This window comes from Eupeodes corollae, chromosome 3 (genome assembly GCF_945859685.1).
Source record: "Eupeodes corollae chromosome 3, idEupCoro1.1, whole genome shotgun sequence".
Classification (NCBI taxonomy): domain Eukaryota; kingdom Metazoa; phylum Arthropoda; class Insecta; order Diptera; family Syrphidae; genus Eupeodes; species Eupeodes corollae.
In genome coordinates, this window is record NC_079149.1 from 137,097,403 (window position 1) to 137,122,630 (window position 25,228).

Genomic DNA, 25,228 nt, shown 5'->3' on the forward strand with positions numbered 1-25,228 from the left:
AAGAGAATTTTGCACAATAGCTTGTGTTTTGTTTGCAAATTTGAAACTTTTTTAAGTAAGGTACTATTTTTTGTTAAAAGTATAAAAAGAAATCAAAACAAATTTTCTTGACAAATTATAAAGAAATTAAACAATTTACTGGGTTTAAGTGAAGTCCGCTTAATAACTGTATTATCGGGTTAATATAACTTCCTTTGCTTTTCCAAGATGGCGTCGCGTCGCTATGAACCAATATCATATTTGTCATACAATATAAGCACTCTCCTTTGTTTTATTTCTGTCGTATGTTTGCTTGAAAATCTTAACCCAAAATAGAAAACAGAAATATTGTTGGAATTTATTTTTTATTGCTATAATAGATAATTTCATGACCATCAATTTGTGCATAAATTTTCCATTAGATCTTATTTTGAACTATAAATAAATAAATTAGGTGGCGCAGCAGTCCGTAGAGAACCAGGACCTAGTGATTTACAACTATCAACCATTCCTGTGTACGAGTAATTGAGTTTATATGCCGAATCCGAACGGCTCTTTTGAGAAAGCACTTTTTCATGTCAAGAATTACTCTTTCAGAATTTGTTAATTCCTTGCAAGAGGCAGTACCCGTGAATAAAACTTTAGGTGACACAGGCAGGGATCGAACTCAAGACCTCTCGCGTGACAGTTCAACGCACTAACTATCATACCACGGGTATAATTTAGAAACTATTTCTTCCAATTAATCTGTGTATATTAAGCTTGAATATAAACTTTCAATGCTTCAAAAGTTGCTGGGTTATAGGAATGAACCAAGGACTTAACAAAGCTCCAAAAAGTAATCAACAGCGTTGTTGTGGCGATTAATAGTCAATTACCAAACCTTACAGACCAAATTTCAAAAAAGTTTGACATTCCCAACTGTCAACGATCGAAAAATCTCTTGCAGCTAAAAACCAACCTATGCATAATGTTTGGTTCGACATGAAATAACGATTTTAAAAATAAGTTTGTGTTTTTCTCAAATGAGAAGTTTTAAATGTCGTAAACTTGCGTAACAAAAACTTACTTACTTACTTAAAGTGGCGCTCCAGTCTTATATGAACTAGGGCTTCAACCAACAAACTTCTTTATCTAGCTCGGTCCCTAGCTTTATGTCTCCAGTTTCGCGCTCCAAGTTGGGTGAGGTCACCTTTCACTTGTGCGCGCCACCTGATCCGGGGTCTTCCTCTACTGCGCTGTCCTGTGGGTGTGGATTCGAAGACTTTCCGGGCCGGAGCATTGGTTTCCATGAGCTATACCTGACCCAGCCATCTTATTCGTTGGACTTTTACACTTCTGGCTAAGTCTACGTAGCTGTACAGCCCGTACAGCTCGTCGTTCCATCTTCCCCTCCACTCCCCTTCGATGCATACGGGACCATAGATCACACGAAGAACTTTTCTCTCGAACCGACCCAAGGTGCTTTCATCCGCTTTTGTCATAGTCCATGTTTCTGCACTACACTTTGGTCTCTCGAGAGAGGACTTTACCACTCAATTGCATTCTTGGCCTAAGGAAACAGCGGCTAGCTAGAGTTATTCTGCGTTTTATCTTTGCGCTGGTGTTGTTTTCTGCGTTTACAGCGGAGCCTAAGTATTGACTACCTCAAAGTTACGTCTGTCGATGATGACGTTTTGACCAATACGTCGGTGTTGTATGTCCTTTCTTGACGACAGCATGTACTTTGTTTTGCCCTCATTAACCGTTAAACCCATTTTTTCCGCCCCATCGACATCTCGTTGAGTTCTTCCAATTATGTCAATGTCATCAGCATACGCTAATAATTGGACAGACTTTTGAAAGATAGTGCCTCTAGTGTTGACGTGTGCGCTCTGCACTATTCTTTCACGTACGATATTAAAAAAATTACATGACAGCCCATCACCTTGTTTAAAACCTTTTTGACATCGAAAGGATATTCCCAACCTTCATGGAGCAGCGTGAATTCTCCATGGGCATCCTTCACAAACGGAAGAGCTTGGCAGGGATGCCAAAACTAGACATGGCTTTATACAGCTCGTCCCTGTAGATGCTGTCATATGCGGCCTTGAAATCGATGGGTGTCGATTTGGTGTCGATTTGGTGTTGTTAGGTTTTTCCAGGATGTGCCGTAATGTGAATATTTGATAGACTGTGTATTTTCCTGGTCTAAAACCACACTGATAAGGACCTATCAGGTTGTTGACGATGGGCTTTAGACGTTTACATATTACGACAGAGAAGATTTTATAGGCGATGTTAAGTAGACTGATTCCTCTATAGTTGTTTATCTAACAAATTGTATGTACAAATTATTTTTTTGCATCGTTTATTTAACAACAGAAAAATATTCTTATTTCTAAATTTTCTAAAAATTACGAATCGAATTAAACAAAGTGAATCACCTTCAATTAGTCCAATGCGAACCCTGCCTTGGACTTGTAACACAAAAATAGCATACAATTTCCATTCAAACTGTACCAAGCTTAGAAGAACAAAAACTACCTTATCATTACATGACACAATTTTTTGACGTGTCTTCTGTCAAATGTTTGACATTCATTCAAGAGCCGAAAACGAAAAGAAATATATTTACATTTTCCTTCATTTGCTTTCGTGTATTTTTCGGAATGTAGTTTAATTTATTATAATTTTGGGTGTTTTTTTAATTCGTCCAATTTGAATTTCTAGTCATTACAACGAAATTATAAAACTCGCATTCTCTTGAAGTTGAAATATATATTAAAAAAAGAACAAAACATGGATGTTCCTGAATTACACGCGCCTGTAGACTTGAACAAGGTAAGCCAAAGCCAAGTCCTTTCTTCCATTTAATACAAAAGAGAAAATCTCAACATGTCCTAATTTAATTTGCGTGCCTTTTAGTCCTTAGATGAAATGACCCCCGAAGAAAGGATGAGGTAAGCTTTAAGTGTTTTGCTTTTAAATAAAACAAACATAATTATTTTATAAATAAATATTCATAGGGCTGAGCATCAGCTGATGCACGAAAAGCACAAAGGTCATGAATCTATGCACTCTGAGATGGTTTTCATACTCCTGATTACTCTATTTATTACGCAAATCATTTTGGTTGAATGGAAAAAACGACATTATAGATCGTATTCGGTAAGAACTCCCAAAAGTCTTTCTAATTTCCACCGAGGATCAAGTACGTTTTGTTTTCATTCTTTAGCTCATCACCCTGTTGGCGATGTGGGTAATTCCATTAGTAATATCGTTCTTCTATGGTTGGTATAGATTTATCATTATTTGGTTGATATTTTCGTCATTAACAGCTTTTGTGATGAGAAGAGCTGTTAGCAAACCAATTGCAGGCACTACACCCAGGTAAATCTTATTCCTAAGCTTCATTTTTTACGATATCATAAAGAACAATTTCTTATCAATGTTAACAATTATTTTATCTAAGGTTTTTCTTTTTTGAATGAGATAAGACAAACTTCTATCCTGTTTTTTATTTGCCTAATTAAATTACCTACCCGATTGTTGTAGCTTTCTACCAACCATCATATGGCTGGGTTTTTGTTATCTGAAATATCATATTAAATCTTTTTTTCTTAGTGATTCGATACTATAATCCATGTGTTCCCTTTTCATTGGCCATATCTATAAATATAAAATAATATTTTTCTTACGTTTTGATATTTGTTTAAAATAATCGAGCTTAAAAATTATTGAGAACATGAATTTAAAAAAAAAAAATTAATTCAGTTACAGTCTACGCGTTTCTTAGGAATCTCACAAAATCTATTATTTATTGTGCTTTCATTATTTCTAATGTAAACAAACAAAACTGTAAAAAGCTCAAATAAATTTTACTCTTTGCAGACTTGTCTACAAATGGTTCTATTTTATCTACAAGCTCAGCTACGGCTTGGGCATTCTGGGCTATTTGATTATGATGGCAACGTTTTTAGGCTTTAATTTTATATTTAGTCAACCACCCAACGTATGGATGGACGTGGGACTACTTTGTGTATTTTATGGACTCTACATTGGAGTCCTGGGGCGTGATATATCAGAGATTTGTTCTGATAAAATGGCTTGCCATATTGGTGTAAGAAAAAAAACAATACAATATTAATTAAGAACAATCTCTTAAAGGAGAGACTTGTATGTCCTTTTAGTATTATACTCCTTTAGGAATGCCAACACGACATCTTGAGGAAAATGTGTGTGCTGTTTGTGGTAATCACTTGTTTGTTAGTGAAAAGGAAGAAGGAATTATTGAGAACACTTATAAACTATCGTGCAACCATGTTTTCCACGAGTTCTGCATCAGAGGATGGTGTATCGTTGGCAAGAAGCAAACTTGTCCTTATTGCAAAGAAAAAGTTGACCTCAAGAAAATGTTTTGCAATCCGTAAGAGATTTCACATACTTGTTTTTTTGTTTTTTAATTTAATTCATTTTGTTTATATTTTATTTTATTTTTAGATGGGAACGTCCTCATGTACTCTATGGACGACTGTTGGATTGGATTCGATGGCTCGTTGCTTGGCAACCATTGATTTTCTTTATAGTGCAGGGTATAAACTGGGCCTTAGGTTTAGAGTAGAAGAATCAACAAAACAAAAAGAAAAGAAATAAATTATAATTTTTTTCGCGACGCACTGCACTTTTAAGATATTTTTTTGATTTTAAGTTATCACTTGGTATTATATCGTATTTAAACAAATATTTTCCTACAATTCCTTATACAAAATTTTAAGTTATACCTAATTGTAAATAAAAAGACAAAAGTAAGCAAAAATGCCTGAAACGTCTCGAACTATCATCAAAGACAAACAAACAAATATTCAAAATTCAAATTTTTACTTCATTTAACTAAAAACGGTTTAAGGTTTGACGTTAACATTTTTAGAAGTTTGACAATTATGTACAGGCCACATTCGTTTTTAGTCCTGATGCCATAAGATAACTTGGGGTCTCCATTGAACATTTCCGATGACAGGACTTTCGGCCTGTCATCAGATAATCCAATAGGCAACTATCCAATATCCAGTCCATGATCCGGTCATCGCAGTTAGGATTTTTCGAGCGGATAAAAATCCTGACATCAAATTTGACGTTTGTGTTGAATGTAGTTTGAAATAAAAATTTAATTTTATTTAAATTGTCATCGAGTTCATTAATTCAAAGTTATCTATACTAGGCACAGAACAGCTTCAAAGCTACGACCGACATCCTACGAAAATTCTTATAGTAGGTGCGCCTCCAAATCATGAAGTTCCCTTACTTAGAGAAATGGATTCACCCAAAACCTGTGTTTTCTTTTTTCCTCTTGAATAGTTAGCTGTTGTAATTCCTCTACCTTCTTAACCAGCATTAATTTTTTTAAAAGTCTTAATTTTTTTATTCAAAGGAATTTTGTTAATATAATTTGTTTGAAATTTATTTTATAAAAAAAAACAATAATTACCGACACTAAACGTAAATCAACAAAAAAGTAAGCAACAGGTTAACAGTTTCTAAGACATAATATGCACAGTTAAAAAAAACAATGGATTGTGGAAGAGAAGCTGGATTAGATTCTACTCTTGTGGAGCCTCAGGGTAATTTTCAACCATACAAATGGTTTTTTGTCAACCTAAAAATGTGAAAATTAAATCCTGCTTTGAAGAGGAACTTGAATCAAAATTCCTTTTGACAGAAATAAAAATCCAAAGAAATTAACAAGTGTGCACGGGGCCTTAATTTTAATTAGTTGATTGCTAAAAATCTAAAGGTTTTAGCTGGATTTTTAGTTAATTGGAAGATCAAATGGCCTTAAACCAGGAAGTAATTTGGTTTGACAGTGTGCCACAGGAAAAATACACAGTTTTGTTTAACCTACGGGCTTTTCTGTTAAATTTTTAAATAAGAATCCCTCCTCCGTTATCCACTATTTTGACCCCAATTCAAGAAACTTATTATAAAGTCAATTTTGAACTGAACTCGGATTCTACAAATAGAAAAATCGAACCTTCAACATTTTAAATTTCCGCCAGAATTTTTTCGAAAAAAGCTATGTAACTTATTGTATTAATATCTTTAAATTGACATTGGAAAGATAGAAAAATATAACCAAAAATCGGAGGTAAAAACATACTCGTGAATCAAAAAATTTGTTCGAATCGACGCTATTTGCGGGGATGAAAGCGATCAAAAAATGTACAATATTATTTTCTAACTTTGGCCATCCATTTTCTTCACGGCCACTACCACAAAACGTTCCGGTGTGTGCAGTACCTTATTAAAATAAATCATTTCGATTACAGAATCCGATGATCATTGACATACTATACATGGACTGCTAGTGGTGTGAATTTTCCATACAAAATTTGAATAAAAATGGTTCCACTTCAAATTAGCTACACTAGCCCTTTCAGGCACAGTGGCAAAAAAAGTTATGAAATATTTAGCGCCATCTGTTTGTATTTAGTTGAGATAAGCTTTTTCTGACATAGAAAGTACTGACATCTAGTATAATTTGTTGAAGACAAACGATGCCATGTTTTTTTGCTGTGAGCAGTGCTGTCGTTTTGAAAATTTCAAGAGTAGTATTTTTCTATCATTTTGGGGAGCATTTTCTTAAATTGAGGAGTAAAACAAAAAAACAACAAACACATGCTTGGCCCATGAACAAAATTAAAAACTGAAAATAAAAATGTCCAAATTCGAAGTTAATTGGTTAAAACAGACAAATAGAAGGATATAATATCGTACCAAATTTTTGCTTTCACTGCTTAAAGGCCAACATTTTAAAATAATATAGTTGAAATAAATAATTTAAATTCATAACTTTTTTTATTAAATAAGAAATTGACAACTGAAATTATATTTTACATCAACATACATGTTTGAATATTCAAGAATAAATTAAAGTCATTATTGTAAATTCGATGTTTCATATTTTCAGTTACATCAATAAGGGGTCAATTAGAGCTACCATTGAAATCGATCAAGACGGTGTTTCCCTTTGATTAGAAATGAAAATTATATAATCATCTATCGGAAATCACACAAAGAATTTGTTTTTTGAGAAAAAAGTGTAATTGCGCATTTATTTTTCTCTACAACGGACGGAAATTCATTTTCCTGAACAGCTGATACTTTATGTTCAAAGGTAAAACGAATCGTTCCACTGATTTGTGTTCCAATGTCACACAATTAAAATGATAGATTTCTGCCAGTAAAATTTTGTCGGTGGATTTCAATCGGGAAATTTTTTCAATGAAAGAAATGTTTAAAGATAGCTATAAACGACCTGTCAAAAAAATTCTAATTTTTTGTTTTCAATTATGAAAACCAATGACAGCTATAACTGGCGCCTTATACAATGATTTGTTATTCTCGATTAAAGTTTTCGATGGCTCCCATTTTTCTGTGAAATCGTTTTTAAGGAGTTCCTTAGCAGTTAGTAGGGCATTTACCGTTTCTACCTTGAGTGAATTTCTTTTTTTTTATCTTTTATAAGGCTTATATCTGAAAATTTTCTTTCTGCTGTTGCACTGTTATTGGGGCATTATGTTTTAAATTTTGGTTTTTATTGTAAACCAAATACAAATTTCTTTTCCGTTTTATTTTGGAGAGTAGTTTTCGTCCGTGGGTAGAGTAGCAGTTGACTCTGAAAATAGTAAAATACTACTATAGTAGCAAAAACGACAGCAGTGGATGTGAGTATTAAATGTTACACAATTTTTCCGCATAGCCCTCTTTGCGCTAGTGTTTTGCCCGTTAAAAGTGGAACCATCGTGAAGTTGGCTACTAGCAGTCCATGTATAGTATGTCAATGCCGATGATAGATTCGGAGTGCATTTTTGACACTTTTACAATAGTAGAACCATAGACATAGACATGTATAATTTATGTCAATGAGTAGAGTCACATTTGACATTCAATTTTCTCCGCAGGCTTCTCTTGATTTATTTTTATAAGACCATGGTTATCGATATTTCAAATTGGTTGATCCTATAAATTTACATTTGGCGTCTTTATTTTTTGTCTCTAGGGAAATATAGGAGTAAATCTTACTGAACTGTCATTTTCGTTTAAATCACGATCTGCTCGGTCACTTAATCCTGAGCAATCGGTTAAGCTATGAGCTGGATCAGAAGTAACAATGGTGTTATTTGATATATCTGAGCTTGGAGACCATTGACATACTATACATGGACTGCTAGTGGTGTGAATTTTTCATACAAAAATTTTAATAAAAATGGTTCCACTTCAAATAAGCTACACTAGCCCTTCCCGGCACAGTGGCAAAAAATTTATGAAATATTGAGCGACATCTGTTTGTAGTTAGTTGAGATACGCTTTTTCTGACATAGAAAGTATTGACATCTAGTATAATTTGTTGTTGTTATTCAAAAATGTTGACAGTTCGTGCAAAATGAATATTAAATGTAAATGTTACACAATTTTTCCGCATACCCCTCTTTGCGCTAGTGTTTTGTCCGTTAAAAGTGAAACCATCGTGAAATTGGCTACTAGCATTCCATGTATAGTATGTTAATGTTGGAGCCAATTGGCTGGCTCGTGTGTGTCCAGCTTAAGAAAACACCGATTTCACAATTTCTGTCACAATTTCCACGATCTACACAGAGCTTAAAAAACTTAATTTGACAGTTTATTTTTATCACGATCTCCAACGCAGAACGCTTTGCTCTGCGCAGCCGCTTAGACAAAACCTGAGCGGAAAATTGGTCGAAAATAGCCTATCAATGGGTATGTTGCATAGAAACGTCAAAACATAGCTTCTGCAGATATATTTATTTAGAAATGGTCGCATTCACAAAGCTAGTGGCTACGTAGTCAAGGGATTCTGATTGGCTAAATCTAACTACAATTTTCTGCTACAAAGCTAGTGCACACTGGTTTTGACGTTTCACAATCAGCTGCTCGCCAAGGACACAAGAATTCCAAATGAAATTAATCTTTCGGTATTCAAATACAAATATAAATCAATCATTTTATATCTTATATTTGGTTTTATTGAATTTAAAAAGAAAAAAAAACTATTTAAAGTTCTGAAAGCACAAATGTTTCTCATTTTATATATTTGTATTTGTCATTAATATGACAGTTCCGGATTGACTAGTTTTGTAGTGCAATTTGTGAATGCACCTAATGATTAATTGTTTCATATAAGTAGAAACTAAAATTGATAATGATTGAGTTTATTTGCAATATGAAAAGAAACCATTTAAAAATTTCACTTAAATATACATTCATCAAATTTCATCAGATCTGCTAAGTGTTGCCTCATCCTTTTGACCTTAAATGTTTCGTTAAGATATCTTTTCGTCAACTTTTCACGACAACTTAACTAAACTAAACTAAACCATAGAACTAAACTGTCAGCTGTTAAAACTGTCATCCTCGATTACCTGACATTCGATTCGATTTACATTTAAGTTAGACAAAATTTTATCGACGAAACACCATTTCCCTTCAATATATTTTTTTTTACAATTTTTTCAATTTAGTGAATAAAGCTTTCTATAAAAATTCCATACAAACACAATGATATGTTTGCGCCTGTTAAATTACAAAGTACCAGCATGTCGTCAGACTATGATAATTGCCCGGAGAACCAAGTTTAATGAGCTACACAATCGTGAGTTAATTTTCCTTTAAGGTTAGATAGAATTTCGAGAAATGATTCAATACATTTTTCTCCGGTTTCGATATTTTCAGGTGAAAATGTGCCTCGAATTGTACTGAAGAGGAACTTGCATCAAACGGTAAAGAAACGAGCACTTGAAGCTCGAACAAAACTCAAGAAAACCGAATATCCCAATAATCGCCCTTGCCCCGATCCATCACCTTGCCCATCATCCCCTTGTCCAGGAAAAAAAGAACAATCCAAAAAAGTTCTCCCATAAATGTAAACTGTATTTTTTAAATTTTAAGCCATGTTTGTTCTTTTATAGCCAAAGTGTCCACAATTTATTCCCAAATCCCCCACATCATCGGCGAAACATGAAAGTGTTTCGCATGGTGACGGAGTGGGTGGACAGGGCAAAGGTGGAGACAGTGAAGGTAACTCAAGTATCAAATGGATATTAGCAGCATTAGGAGTTGCCGGTCTTGGTGCGGTAGCATATTTTATGCAAAGAGAAGCTGGCCAAAGTGATCAATCGCAAAAGAAGGAATGTGCTCCTGCACTTAAAAAGGGTGAGTCGGATTAGGTCATAGAGTTCACAAACGTAGGCATACCATTATCGATTTTTTCATAACAATAGAGGCTCATTTTAGTTTCTGTGTATCCATGGGACTTGTTGATTAGGAGAGGCCCACTTTCCTGAGTTTTGGTTCTAACAAGTGTGTCTTCATTTATTTATTTTTACTTAGTGCCAGAATTATCGAGTGATCTACCCAAGAAAGTGCCTTACCTTCTTGTTGGGGGTGGTGCTGCCAGTTTTTCAGCATTCCGAGCTATTAAATCAAATGATCCAAAAGCAAAAGTCCTCGTTATAAGCAATGAACTTTTAAAGCCCTACATGAGACCTCCACTATCAAAAGAGCTGTGGTACGCCTCTCAACCCGGTGAAGTACCCAAAGACTATCGTTTTAAACAGTGGACCGGTGCTGAAAGAAGGTTTGTCCATTTATATTAAAACAAAAATCCTCATAACTCAATTTGCATCATGAATAATTGCAGTTTATTCTTTGAACCCGATGAGTTTTTCATTGATCCAACAAAGCTCTTGGACAATCCAAATGGTGGAATTGCCATAGCCCAGGGATATGCATTGAAAAAAATCGACGCCAAGAACAGAATTGCCACACTTGACGATGGAACTCAAATAGAATATGAGAAATGTCTCCTTGCCACAGGCTGCTCACCAAAGAGTCTACCAGTCTTTGAAAATGCTCCCAAAAATATCCAGGACAAAATAATGTACTATCGATCACCTAACGACTTCGAGAAACTGAAAAAGATAGTGGATGCTAAAAAGTCCGTTACCATCGTTGGGAATGGGTTTTTAGGAAGCGAATTGTGTTGTTCCCTTGCAACGTATTCCAAAGACACAAATATCAAAATAAATCAAATCTATGCGGAGTCAGGTAACATGTCAAAGGTTTTACCAGAGTACTTAAGCAAATGGACGACACAGAAAATTGAAGAGATGGGGGTGTGTGTGGTGCCGGGTGTTCAAGTTAAAGAAGTTAATCGAGAACAGAGCGGGTTGAAGTTAGCTCTGAACAATGGTCAGACTATTCTCACAGACGTTGTCGTAGTTTGTGTGGGGTGTGAAGCAAATACAAGCATTGCAGCGTTATCTGGACTCGAAGTCGATTCGGACAAGGGTGGTTTTGTTGTGAATGCTGAGCTTGAAGCTAGACAGGATCTTTTTGCGGTAAGTTTCATGCAGAACTACCATATTTTTAAATATTAAATTTATACCTTAGGCTGGAGATGCATCATGCTTTTATGATCCCTTGCTGGGAAGGAGGAGAGTAGAGCATCATGACCATTCAGTTATATCTGGTCGGTTAGCTGGAGAAAACATGGTTGGCAAGGGTGGAATAAGTAAGTAGTCAAGTTTGTGTATCATTAGAGAAACCTCTTCTATTGTGATGTTTGCAGAGAAACCATATGAGCATCAGAGTATGTTCTGGTCGGACCTTGGACCTGGAATCGGATATGAAGGCATCGGAAGGACTGACGCTAGTTTACCGACAGTAGGAGTTTTCGCATTAAAGTCCGACGAAGAAAGGAAACGGGATAATTTAGAACCCACAGAAGATAGTGCTTCAAAAGAAACCATACCAATCCCCGAACCAAAGATAGCAAGAGAACAAAAACCAACTGACCAAAAACAAAGCGAACATGACTACCAAAAGGGAGTCGTATTCTATTTACAAAACAACAAAATCGTAGGCATACTCCTATGGAACATTTTCAATCGCGTCGGCCTTGCAAGAACGATTATCAACCAAAACAAATCCTATGACGATTTGAACGAAGTGGCGAAACTCTTTGAGATCCATTCGTGAAATAAGTTCAATTAGAAAAAAAAGTTATGGTTATTAACTGTGAATTAATTCTTAAGCAATATATATTAAGGACATCATTTGCATTTCCGGAGAGATTGATTTATGTGCACAAGGTTTTTGCATAGAAATTACTTAATATAAAACCAAAATGTTGTTCGTAGAAGTTTCTGTTGCCTCTGTATTTGACTTTTATGACGACATGCAAGCATTCTTTTAGACTTTCAAATACCTGTAAATAAAATAAAAAATGTTCAATTAGAAAATCAAATGTGAAATTTTATTTTAATGTTTTGGATATTTTAATTTATTTGTGTTTCTTTTAAAGTACTTTTATGAAAAAATTTGAATATTGAACCAATTATTTAATCAATCTTCTACAACTTTTGTTCCTCATTTTTTACGAACATTTTTCTCCTCAGAAAGAACTTTAATTTCAAGATTTGCATTTAAAAATTTAAGCGTATTATGATGGATCTGTTTTGAAGAGATAAAACTTGGCGCTCAAATTCAGGGTAAGTACATTATTTTTGTCTCTAATGCTTTATTTAGAAGTTTTGACCGATCGTTAAGGCATTCCACATTTGCGTAGTACGGCTAAAGAACGAATCTCTGTACTTCACGAGGGTATGCTGTTGGAAATTCCTGACTGTAATGGTTAAAACTGTTTAAGAAATTACAGCAGTCTATTGGAATAGATCATAGTCCGTTAAAAAGGGTTAGACAGAAGCGTTATGCGATGTTCGAATAACGTTAATGAGTTAATCATTTAAAAAACTTCTTTAAGTATTGTCCAAGAGATATACATTTAGATTATACAGATGGATCTAAGACGAATGAGGGATTTGGTAGTGGTGTGTACTCAGAAAAGATTAATCTAAGCATCTCATTCCGCATTCATCTCAATCATTGTATCGTCTTCCAAGCGGAAATTTTAGCGATCAAAGAGGTTCTCTCCTGGCTAAGAGAAAACGAGATATCAACTTCTGATGTCTGCATCTTTTCTGACAGTCAGGCTGCTATTAAATCTCTTGACGGTGTCTCAACCAAATCTTGCCCTCGATTGTCAATCGTCTCTTATGGAAATGGCTTCTGTAGGAGCTGTATGGACGAGGAAAAAGAGGAAACAATCTCTCACCTTCTCTGCACTTGCCCTGCTCTTTCACTAAGACGCAAACTTCATCTGGGAGACTACTCTTTTGACAATCCCAATGAACTAGCTAAAAAGGATATCATATCTTCTTCGCTTTATAAAAAGCTTAAAATGGTTCGACTAGTAAGAAGTAATTCTCTAGATCCATGTGGTATCACAATGGGCCTTTTCTTTTGGCCTAAGTGTGTGGATTCTGAATCCGCAGCCACTTTAACCTAACCTAACTTAACCTATTGTCCAAGAGACTTAAGTGAGATGGAGAGAAAAATGTTTTGCATCATCTCTAAATATGTGATCGTTCCACAAGAGATGCGTGGTGATGCACATACCAAGAATATTGGAATGTTTTGTTTTGTCATAGATATTAGTAGGGTTGATATATCTCGCTTTAACGATACATTACAGTTTACAGAATTTTCGAAAATAGTTATTTGAGAACTTAGAATATTATCCTTAATTACTTTGATCTCAATAAAAAATTGTAAGCTAAAATATCAATAATGTTTAACATAACATAATGATGTGCTTCCATTCATTAAAAATAATATGTTTTTTATTTCAGTCTTTTAAGCATAAACGTCCCTATTTATTTTTAAATCATTAATTTCCACTTATTTATAAGCTTAGTAAAAGCTTTAACTTAACTTAGAATTTTTGAAAATCAGGAATAAAAGATTGGCTACCCTAAAGTTATTTTATAAGTGAGGGCTTAATTGAATCGTCAGTTGTGAGAACTGAATAAGTCCGTTTTGCATAAGTGTTTGTAAAACGCAAAAAACCTAATAGTGCCTATATTTAACTTTTTTGAGATGCAAGGCCTAGAGATAAAATGAAGATCACGTGAATTTAATTGGAATAAGATACAAATTTTGTTTGGAGCCGGTTCCGGTAGCCAGGTATAAGGATTTGAAAACGTTGGGCTTATTCCGTTCTTGCAACTTGCGGTTTAAAATTTCAAATAAAACTCAAATTTTATTGAAATAAATACATAATTTATTTAAAATAAAGCTTTAAATGATAAAAATATTAAAGTGATAGTAGATTTCAAGTAATTAAAAATAATTGGTAAGCATAAGCAAGTTCACATACAAAAACATAGTAAAAAAAAAGTTTAATAAAAAAAAGGTGTATCCTTCTTCTTCTTCATCACCCTCAGCAGCTGTGGTTGGGGATGTTAATATAGTAAGGTAGAACTCCTTCTTGTCGTCTTCTATATATGATATGATTTTGCGGACATCCACCATCTTTTTATGGTTTATGGGAATTTTATTTTCATAAGCCATTGTCGTTGGTAAGGCAGGATTGGCGAGGCGTTTTTGGAGCAAAAACTGTTGTTTTATAGGACCGTCGATCCATTTCGAAGCTTCCACTCGCCCTATAGATGTTGAGCTGTAGGTCAGTTGTCTGTATTTAGAAATCATAAACATGGAATTCTTGTTCAATGATTTGCTGGTTTTCTTGTAAAAACTTGGCCAGGTGTTTTTGAAATCCAGTATATCATCAGACGAAATGCTCGTTATTCTAAATAATCCACTTCGTTTTGGGTTGGATATCATTGTGTTGTATTCGCAGGGAGTGTTTATCCGATCAGTACTTCTTTAAAGAGTTTTAACTGTCCCAAAATAATTCCGATCACATTGCAGGAATGAGTGACCCCGTACAGGAAAGTACTGATGAATAACCTTAAAAAATATTTATGTTGTAACCAAAGGAATGTTGTCGTGTTGCTGGGTTTTCTGTGCTTGACCGATTCCGTCTTCGATCCACTGGCATGCATTCTATAAGTCCCATTAGATATGTTAAAACCTTTAAAAATATATTTATTTAATAAGCAAAAATTACTGTTTTTCAAAAACTGTAGAACTCAAAACAGTTAACTCTCTAATATAAAATAGCACAAGTTTTTTGCGATCCGGACACTTCTTCGCACAGTTTGAAAAAAGTTCGTTGGTTTTCCTCACTACCAAAATATCTTTATGAATCCCTGTTTGCCAAATATGTACTTTTTGGTACAAATAAATATTTCTTTGAAAAAAAAATAGGTATCCAATAGAAGGGTTATATTACCCTTCTCATAGGGACAGGTATAAAGAACGCAAATTCGCCTTAAAAGAGGTAAAATCTTACATTTCATCAACAGAACTTGGGAAATTCTAAAAACGTTTTCCTAGTGACCTGTCAAAGCTGAATTAAAAAATAATTAGTTTTCCCTTACAAGAAATGATTCCGAGAAAATCTTGAAGACATCTACAACTCAAAAATGAATACGAAATTCCATAAGTTTTGAGAATAGAATAAGTCGACTTCTTCTGTTCTTCAAACTTATGATATTTTTCACCCCCTGTAACTTCGACAACTAAAATAACTTCTGCATCAAAAAGTGAATTTGGAAAAAAGTGGACTTATTTCGTTCTCACAACTGACGATTATTATATTAGAATGAAAATCTGTCCTCTTTCGAGATCCGTTGGATTCTGAACAAAGGTTCAAAGTGATAGGTTTAATGAGAAAAAAAGGTAGAAAATGTGAGGGAAGTAGATTACTATAAATTTTGTTTATGTTAATTTGATGTCACAGCTTTGAAGAATCTATGCAACAGAATGTCAGCTTAAAATGATCTTTCTTTATTATTAAATCCCTTGCTATTTTGGCTAAGACCAACAAATATTCTGAGGACAACCATTTAAATATACCTAAAGACAGAGTCATTAAGTATTAACTGGTTTTTGGTATTTGGTTGAGAAAATAAGGACGCAAAGATGTTTGGTATTGTTGTGGGTTTAGAAGACATGTAGTTAGAGAAAAAGAAGCTGGGAAGTTCGTAATGTGTCTTTGTTGATAGTTAAAAAGCATTTGGAGTCGGATAACAGATCGAGCAGAGAACCTTAATAAGACAATGGATATTGAGTAATTCACTGAATCAGAGACAGATTAAATTTTTCAAAGTTTTTTTAACACCTGTTTAGTAATTTGAACACTTCTTTGTTGTAACAAGGTGAGGAGAGGGGGTACATTTAGAAATACTAAAAAAAGTAGGGAGTCAAATCTTTTGCATCGATTTGGCTTAACAGTTTATTCAATTTTTGTAATGTTTTTATAATAGAAACGTATCTAAATACTAACATTGTTTATTTCTTAGTTTATTAATCCCAAACATTATGTACCAATTTGTAGGCTTCTTTGTGCTTGGTCTGTTGAAGTCTCAATTATGTTTTATTTTTGCTGTTTGAACACATCTAGTATTTATTTTTTCCTGATTACCACCATATACATTTGTTTACGGGTTACAGCCTAGGTTGGTATCTTCTACTGTTTATATGCTACTAATAGTTTCAATGCAATTAATTGAAACTGAAATTTCTTCCATCTTTATTTTGAGAATATGTAGATGTACACATAAATAAAAACTCCACCTTAATACGGGATTCTAGATTAAATGACATGTTTCTAGAGCTTTAACAACGATTGATTTTTTCGGTTGTAGCTTTGAGGTCAAAACAACAGCATCAAAACAAACTTATATCCATACATATATTTCTATCAACCTAGCTTCTCAGAATTACTTAAGAAGTGATCCCAAACAAAAGAGTATATATGAACGCCTACACCCACCAGACAAAAAAATATATTTTCTTGTCTGCAACTGCGACCGGTATGGTATTAAGGCTTGTCTCAAAACCCCAACAAGAAAATCAATTACCAAAACAAAAATAGTAAAACAAAACAAAAAAAACTATAAGAGATCAAAAAGAGGCTTTACAAGATTTTGATTACACAAATACTTTTACTGCAGTTTCCCAATACAATACCTACCTACCTACTGAAACTAAATCAAAGCCTGGAAGAAGCTTGTCGTCTCGTTAAAACTTTAAATGAACTGGTTACACTAACTAGCTATAAGAGGAGAAGACGAGGAAAAGAAAAAGAGAACAAAAAAAGTGATAACGATCTTTGGTGGCTAGCGCGAACGCGAATGGAGTCAGCGCCCGTGCCTTACAATCTTCAGGTATTAACCAGAGTATACATAAAAACCTTCTTACATCCAGAGCTATAGTCTTTAGTCTACGTCTCTGGAGCTCCAAGAGTAGTGTAACCGCCAGCGTTGCCGCAGAAAAAAGCAGGGGCTATTGAGGAAAGCTTAGGCCACATATTTCAATCTTTCAGCAGGTAAATAAAAATAATTTAAAATTAAAAGAATATATTTTCGGGTAAACATCTTATATCTTTAACTGTTGAATGCAAAGTCTTGATTAGATAAGGATTAAAATCGACACAATTATACAAGTTGCTTTTTAAACCAAGTTTTAAGTCTTGTTAACGATTGAATAACTTCCTACGATAACTCTGATCAAAGAGGTTTTGTTCCAGGCTTTCTGGAAATATGTACATTTATTGAAAAAGCATAATGTTTAAAACAGGTATTTTAAAAATTTAAGCAGATAATTGAAATTAGAATTTTGATTTTTTTCGTATTTTTCAAAACCATGAAAACATTAAATTCAAGATTCCTCAAAACTTCACATAGAAGGCTTATAACTACGGAGAATTTCCAGAAACTAAGTAAGATAGGGCAGGTTCAGGCAACATAAGGGATTTCATTTGGAGTCAACTTCATTCATTGAACTAAATTTTGACCAAAGCAACTTGTTCGTTTTCCAAGTGTCTTGAATTTGAAATTCAGAACTTTACTTCACAAACCTCTACATTAAGCTCATAGTAAATACAAGACCTACCAAACACATAATAATCTACAAAACACTCCCCAGACAAGCTAAAAGCCCATTACGATTAGAATTTTGTATTGTAAAGTAATATTACTTATTTCTTTTTCAAATTGACAAGGAAACAATAAATGAAATTTTGCAGAAAATAAATACATAAATTATAGAGTAGTAAAGCTCAGCTTTCACTTGAATTGAAAAAACATATTAAGTTGTCATTTTGACATAAGTTGACTTGACTTGATAGTTAGAAAGATTTTTCTTGACTTACTTTCCAGACAACTTTCCAATAAAGTTGCCTTAATTGGAGAGCATTTTTTGGCAGCTGGCCAATCAGATGTTAGAAACTCGCCTTACTTTCAATTCCTTACGTCACTTGAACCTGCCCTTACTCAAATGATTTAAACTGTATTTAAAAAAACAAAGACTTGTACTTTTTATCGTACAATTTATTGTTAAGGACTATGTTTAATTTTACTTAAGCTTTAACAACACCGTTTTTGATTGTCTAACATTTTTAGAGAAGCATATGTATTTTAAAAATCTGATTTGATAGGAAATTTAAAAGAAGAGATTTAGGTTAAGGACAACTTAATCCGCTTAAAAAAAGTTGCTTTAATTTATATCTCAAATGTAAGGAGCTGTTAGTAAAAGGTCACATTAAAATTTGTATTAAGTTTGTAACATTTTACAAAGTTTTAAACAGACTTCATGAAACATTAGTTCAGACCAAAATACAAACCTAGGAGCCAACCAACCTGATCGGGTGATATGGGCAACGCTGCAAGAGTGTAACGTGTAAGCCTCATTGTAAGGCGCATTATATTCCTCCTTCTGCTCCAATCCCCAATTTTTGTTTACTTGAGTTTACTCACAAACACATACGTCAAAAAAGAACAAGGTGATTAGCAAACTTGTTAGACACCAAACTGAATATCTGCTGCTGTGGCTGCTGCTGCTGCCTCTGCCATAGCTTTCAGCTCCCACTGCCACCACTTCCACTAGCTCAGTCAGTTCCGTTGCTGTGGGTTTTCCTTAAACAACAAAAAAAAGATACAAAATGCAATTGGATACTTTATCCAAATTACAGTGATCATCAAAAAGTTAGTTCAAAATTTATTTGTACTTATAAACTCTTTAATATTTTTAAAATATCGAGTGTTTCAGAATAAATTTGGAAAATTCAACGAAGTCATTATTCTAAGACAGCTATAAAAAAGGTTCTAGTGACTCCAACTCTCAACTATGCGAGGAATGACAGCGATGGAGAGGACCTATAGATTTTATGTCAAATCGAAACGGCTTAATTGGTAAACGCCGAAAAGAGGATTTGCCAATACCTTGCAGAGGGAAGGAAAAAACTTTCAGGTTAAACTCAAACCTCTGGCATTACGTCTCTTAGCATCAACCATCACTCCACTCAAAATGACAGCTACCCATTGGTCGCATTCACAAAGCTAGTGGCTACATAGTCAATGGATTCTGATTGGCTAAATCTAACTACAAAAGTAGTTGGAATTCGGCTTCAAAGTTAGTGGAGAATGATTTTGACGTTTCAGAATCAGCTGCTTGGTAAATAACACGAATAAAAAATGAAATAAATCGTTCAGTATTTAAATATAAATATAAATCATTCAAATTCTGTCTTAAATTTGATTTTATTGAATTTAAAAACATAAAAGATAAGTTAAAGTTATCAAATCAAAAATGTTTCTTATTTTACATACATATTTGCATTTGTCAATAATATGACAGTTACAAAGTGACAAGCTTTGTAGTGTAGTTTTGCATTCACAAAGCTAGTTAAATTTTTACTACTTATAGCCGCTAGCTTTGTGAATGCGACCATTGTAAACAAAAATCTGCGATCTGTCAAAAAACACTGAATTTTTAAATGATCGAGAGCAATTTTGAAAACCTGTGTTTTTTGGTTCCTACTGAAACCGCAGGTATCCACGATCAGTTTCAAAATATTTGTTTTTAATCGACTTCTTTCTTATAGGCAATCGCACGATGACGCTCTCACAAATTTCATCCTATCTACCTGCCTTTGGCGCGTTTATACTTTTACCCACTACTGTAAGAAAAAACATATCTTTTGCTTCCTCTCTTCAATTGGGAACGTTTGCTGTAGGCGCAGAGGCAGAACGCAGAACCAACCACTTGGCTTCTTCACTACGTCATATTCGTTCGACTTCGACTTCGACAACAGTCCCAGTACCCAATTGGTCCCTGAGACCAAGTCAGTAATAAGTGAGCTGTTGCCTCGTCTCGTCGTGACGCTGAAAAAATATTCGCCTTAGTATACTCACCTGTTTGTTTTAAGACATTTGTATTATTTGTATCTTTTCTTACCTGTGCCTAGAGATAAGTTATAGATTTTAATGGTTTTCGCACACACTGATCGATAGATAGATACGATACGTAGAGATACGATACTAGAACTGTTTTCGGCGGTTAATAGAATAAAGTATCTATAGCAAGCCGACTAAACTAAACCTACACGTTATTATGGATACCTATATTTTTATGGGATCTTTTTGTATGTAAACATTGTTTTGAAAGATCGTTTGAAAAAGAAATCTGATATAATTTGTTTTTAAAAAGAATTTCATATTGTGTGTTCTTGTACTGCTTCCTTATACTCTTGCAGTACATTGACTTCATGAATGTACCAATTGTGCATCTTTTCGTGTGTGCCATCAGTTCGACAACTTGTTTTCAGAATTTGCTGCAGTTTTTCTTATTTTTCAAATAATCTTGTTTAAGAAAAGTGTGCAATTTGGAGGTTTGCAGTGTTTCAAATTCAAATCGTCGATCGCTTCGGGTGTGAAAATTCGATCGTACTCGTATTTAAATAAGCTTACTTACATTTTGTAAAAGTAGTTTAACTTTAACAACAAAATACAAAACAAGTTATGACTAAGTTACATGCAGCTCTGTGGACTCTGTTATTGATGCTGGCCGGAGCTGGAAAACTAGCTGATGCAGATTTGGTGCCAAGAGTTTGTGAGCCAATTCGAATTGAATTATGCCGTGGTATTGGCTACAATGAAACCTCAATGCCGAATATGGTAGGACATGAATTGCAGACCGATGTCGACTTTACTCTGCAGACATTTGCACCTTTGATCGAGTACGTTTGCAGTACGCAGTTGAAATTGTTTTTGTGCGCGGCGTATGTGCCGATGTGCACTCCGAAAGTTCCAGTGCCTATTGGTCCATGTAGGAGTTTGTGCGAGTCGGTGAGGACGCGATGTCACCCCGTGCTGCAGGGTTTTGGATTCCCCTGGCCACCGGCTCTGGATTGCAATCGTTTCCCGAAAGAGAATAACCACGAGCATATGTGCATGGAGGGTCCTGGAGAAATAGGCATCGGTATGGCACCGCCAATCTCCAAAGTAACATCGTTCCACCAGCCTGGTTGCCAGGGATTGGCAAAGTCTCATTTGTATATTCGGCTAAATCGTTCGGGACGTTGTGCTCCATTATGTGAGGCTGATATTCTATTCGATAAGGCAGAGAAGCATTTGGCAGAGATGTGGGTAACCACGTGGAGTTACGCAGCTTTAGGAATAGCAGTTGTAGCTACGCTTTGCCTTATCCTCTCCGATACGAAGTGGGATCGTATTTTAACACCTCTTGTCACCTGTCACAGCTTGGTTGCCATCGGATGGACGGTCAGATTTGTCTCTGGCCGGAATACCACTGCATGTGGATTTGATCCGCAATTGCCGAACGTGTCCTTGCTTCTTATCGATGGATTATCGAATGCATCATGCGCTGCAACTTTTCTCCTACGTTATTATTTTGGAATGTCAGCAAGTGTCTGGTAAGTTTGGTTTCATCTTACATATATTGTTTTGAGATTTTCCAATATTTTTCAAATTATTTGATTGGGTTAGATTATACAGTGGTCAAAAACTTCCGAAAGTAATATAGGTATATTTCCGAGCCGTTGATAAGATTACGTGCTTTGTCGCCTTGAATGTTACCTTATTTTCATATCATTAAGACTATTTCATCACAGGGGTGGACTTTTTTAAGCAAACCTTCATTAAAGTGTCAACATTTCAAGGTTTCAGTAAGAGAAGGTTTCTACGATTAAGTCTTTGATATAATTTTGGAAAACATTAGGAAATTATGTGTTCGTAAAAATATGATTTTTTGGTTAAAGGACGCTAAACAAGCTTAAGGAGTCTGATTTGTGTGTGGAAGGGAAATTCACATATTTTTCAAAAAATAATACTCACATTTGTGTTCAGCTCTACAACATAAGTTTTCAAATTTATATCTTTTTTGACCAAATACCTATCGCCCTACCCAATGTGTGCCTATTTTAATCTTGATTAAGTGCGGCCGCGTCAAAGTTGGCTTCATTTATGTGTACAGGGTAGGTATAAACAAAATTTCATATAATGTTTGCATAGGTATACCCTACAATAAAAAACAAATTCTTTATAATTTGATTTATCTTATTAATTGCAACCAGGTATGACAATGAAATCGAGACATTAGGGCACTATCGAAAGTCATTATTATCAGGATAGTTATGGTAGAGAGGTACCTACACATCATCAACTAACTTATAGGTACCTAAAAAAACGTAAAAATAAACATTTCAGTTTGTTTTTCGATAACGATAACGAATATTGTTGAAATATTGAAGATAAAAGTTATAATGTTTGAATAAAGGCATTTTTCATGAGTAAACGATAGAAACGTTTTATTATTGTTTTTTTTTTTTCTTTCCTCTCTCAATGATATCGATTTCAACACCACGTAGCTAGTTAGGAGATATAGATTAGATAATACTTTGTATATTTTATAAAAGGTAAGTCTTGATCGTGGCTTGTCGTATTTGTCGTTTAGTCGCCAGCAAATATTTACTTAAGCTTCTAAAAACTAATCGCATTGACAACGACTCACAACACGACGACTACAATGTCAAATTAGAACTTCGATTCATCAAATAGGAAAAAAAGGAAATTACTTTTAAGACCCACCTAAATAGATAAATGTATGTAGATAGGTATGTTAGATACTTTATGCGTTGTGGTCGAGATTATAGATAAATCCTTTGAGATCTTAACAAGCAAACGCAACTGCTGCAGTAAACAATCGAATTGAACCCAATGTAAAAAATAAACAATTTTGTATTTCTTTTATTTTTGTTACTTTTTTTAAAACTCACAAAGGCATTATTATCAGGCCAGGCACAGGCATTGGCACTGCGGGTAATACAAATCCCATCAGAGTTAGAGTCATGTATATAATAGCAGTGACCGGCCTAAAAATCTACCCACGACTATGTACGGAAAAATATACTCTCCTTTCATTTAGTAGAATGATATGCAGGTCTGATCGTAATCTACGATCGTACAAAAAGAACACAGCATTGCTCCGAATGGACATACTTATAATGTGAGAAGATTTACGTGATAATTCGACTTTACACAAAACAAAAATACTGGAATATGTTTATTCTTTTGTTGAAAACATACAAATTGTATTTTAGAAACACCGCTGTAAAAAGATTTGTATATTTTGGTGGAAGCTCTTCTATTCTTCAGAAGTTTCATAGCCTAAAATGCTGAAAAGTTTGAAATTTAACAAAATAACATCAACATTTCAAAGATCTGTCCCATTTCTTACCCAGCAGTTTGTATTGCTCCTGTAAGATACTTCTAGATTTTAGGATCTAGAGCGTACATAAAATACTTTCTTTTGACCATTTCCATTTTCCATTTTAGTGACATGTTCGATTGGTAATAGAAGATCTCGATTTGAAAATTGATTTTTTTTCCCCAAATGTAGAATGATTTATGCTAAGTACAGACTATTGTCAGATTATACATTATTGAGATCAGTCAGGGCTCTAACAATACCCAAAAGTGAGCTGACAAAACCCTTTCAATGAAAATTCTTGTCTTCAAGCGGTTGGCTGATTTTGTCCCAAAGTCTTATAATTGCATCTGATTCGATTTTAAGCAAGTCCAGAAGATTTATTTTACATGAAAATGAAAAAAATCACAAATTACCGATCTCTCTAACTACGACATCTGACATTTACAAACATCTTTTGACTTTTGTAAATAAATTACTTTTCTATCAATATTTTCCCAGTTTATTTTTCTAGGATCCCAAAAATGTACTCTCAGAAATATAAAAAAAAAATGTTCACACAAAAATTTCTCACTTTTTTTGCCAGAAATTTGAGAATAGAATTTGTTTACATACAGTCAATCAAACTCATATTCGTACAGCAGTTAACAGCTTAATTTTTTTCGGATTTGTCAAGAACCACTCATGATCATAATTTAATTTATTTCATATATTAAAGATCTGAATACCATCTATTGTCTACCACAAGAAAAACGCCATATTTCAACAAACAAAGTACATATAATAACACAAACTATAAAAATCAAATAACAAGTAACAATTTCATATTCGTTAATTTCATTAAGTGCAGTAAAAAACATAAAAATAAGCAAATTTTAATATTTTCTAGCAAATACCCTTGTTCTTAATTACATGCTTGAGTCGATTAGGCATGGACTGGTTAAATTTTTTCGTTGTTTCGTTAGATATTTTGTTCCATTCTTGCAGAATCTGCTATTTAAGCTCTCTTGCATTAATTATGGTTAGTTTCCTCAGTTCCTGGTGTAAATGGTCCCATAAATTTTCGATAGGGTTAATATCCGTTGATTGGGTTGGTATTATGTGCCTTATGTTTGGGATCATTGTTCTGGTAAAAAGTGAACTGGTTTTGTAGACCCAATGTATGTGCACTTTTACCCAAAATTTAGTTTTAAAATCTCTATATATTTCTTGTGGTTCATCTTTTCTTCAATTACATGTAATTTTCCTACTCCAGCCGCAGAAAAAACAACCCCAAACCATCACTGAACCACCCCCGTGCTTGACCGTTGCGACAATATTTTCCGGAAGTAGCTTCGTATTGGGTTTTCGCCAAACCATTTGTCGTCCATCTGGGCCAGATATATTGAACTTTGACTCATCGGTAAAAATTATGTTTTTCCAATAGTAAAAATCCTTTGATTGGAGCTCTTTTGCGAAATTTAGCCGTTTCAACCTGTTCACAGAACTTATGACAGGTTTTTTTCTGGCAGCTCTACCGTTAAAACCGTTATAGCGAATGCAGTTTCTTAACGTCTCGGTAAAAAACTGCTTGTTGAGTTCCTGTCGCAATTTTTCAGCAAGTTTAGGTGCACTGATCCGGGGATTTTCGATTCGATTTTCCGAACGATACCTTTTTACGATTGATTAGATAGTTGATCTTGATCTGCCAACAAGGTCGGATACTTCTTTTAATGAT

At 34.3% G+C, this 25,228-nt stretch overlaps 3 protein-coding genes across 4 annotated transcripts in view; all 3 read left to right on the top strand.

Annotated features, from left to right (window-relative positions):
* The first annotated feature begins 2,555 nt into the window (after positions 1–2,555).
* On the top strand, positions 2,556–4,642 carry LOC129952919 (E3 ubiquitin ligase RNF121). The gene is made up of 7 exons (XM_056065894.1): positions 2,556–2,802; positions 2,887–2,921; positions 2,988–3,129; positions 3,197–3,351; positions 3,853–4,081; positions 4,152–4,387; positions 4,462–4,642. The coding sequence occupies exons 1-7, from the start codon at positions 2,761–2,763 to the stop codon at positions 4,580–4,582; spliced, it is 960 nt and encodes a 319-aa protein (XP_055921869.1). The 5' UTR covers positions 2,556–2,760; the 3' UTR covers positions 4,583–4,642.
* Positions 4,643–9,380: 4,738 nt separating this feature from the next.
* Positions 9,381–12,283, top strand: LOC129952915 (putative apoptosis-inducing factor 1, mitochondrial). 2 transcript variants are annotated; one of them, XM_056065887.1, is made up of 7 exons: positions 9,381–9,628; positions 9,709–9,884; positions 9,945–10,188; positions 10,366–10,612; positions 10,676–11,375; positions 11,428–11,548; positions 11,606–12,283. In XM_056065887.1, exons 1-7 carry the CDS (start codon positions 9,535–9,537, stop codon positions 12,013–12,015), a joined length of 1,992 nt encoding a protein of 663 aa, XP_055921862.1. In that variant the 5' UTR covers positions 9,381–9,534; the 3' UTR covers positions 12,016–12,283. The 2 variants fall into 2 exon arrangements, with proteins under 2 accessions (XP_055921862.1, XP_055921864.1); XM_056065889.1 differs by having other exon boundaries at positions 9,382–9,628; positions 9,709–9,755.
* Positions 12,284–19,970: 7,687 nt separating this feature from the next.
* The window catches only part of LOC129952916 (frizzled-4), a 29,826-nt gene continuing 24,568 nt past the window's right edge, over positions 19,971–25,228 (top strand). Inside the window, exon 1 of the mRNA XM_056065890.1 lies at positions 19,971–21,718. Coding sequence (XP_055921865.1) covers positions 20,805–21,718 — 914 coding nt within the window. The 5' untranslated portion in view covers positions 19,971–20,804. The remainder of the gene's footprint in view (positions 21,719–25,228) is intronic.

Coding starts and splice junctions, on each gene's coding strand:
- LOC129952915 (XM_056065887.1), top strand. CDS start 9,535: ATGATATGTTTGCGCCTGTTAAATTACAAAGTACCAGCATGTCGTCAG. Junction 9,885..9,944: donor AAAAAGAACAATCCAAAAAA/GTTCTCCCATAA, acceptor GTTCTTTTATAG/CCAAAGTGTCCACAATTTAT. Junction 10,613..10,675: donor TGGACCGGTGCTGAAAGAAG/GTTTGTCCATTT, acceptor GAATAATTGCAG/TTTATTCTTTGAACCCGATG.
- LOC129952919 (XM_056065894.1), top strand. CDS start 2,761: ATGGATGTTCCTGAATTACACGCGCCTGTAGACTTGAACAAG. Junction 3,130..3,196: donor GACATTATAGATCGTATTCG/GTAAGAACTCCC, acceptor TTCATTCTTTAG/CTCATCACCCTGTTGGCGAT. Junction 4,388..4,461: donor AAGAAAATGTTTTGCAATCC/GTAAGAGATTTC, acceptor TTTTATTTTTAG/ATGGGAACGTCCTCATGTAC.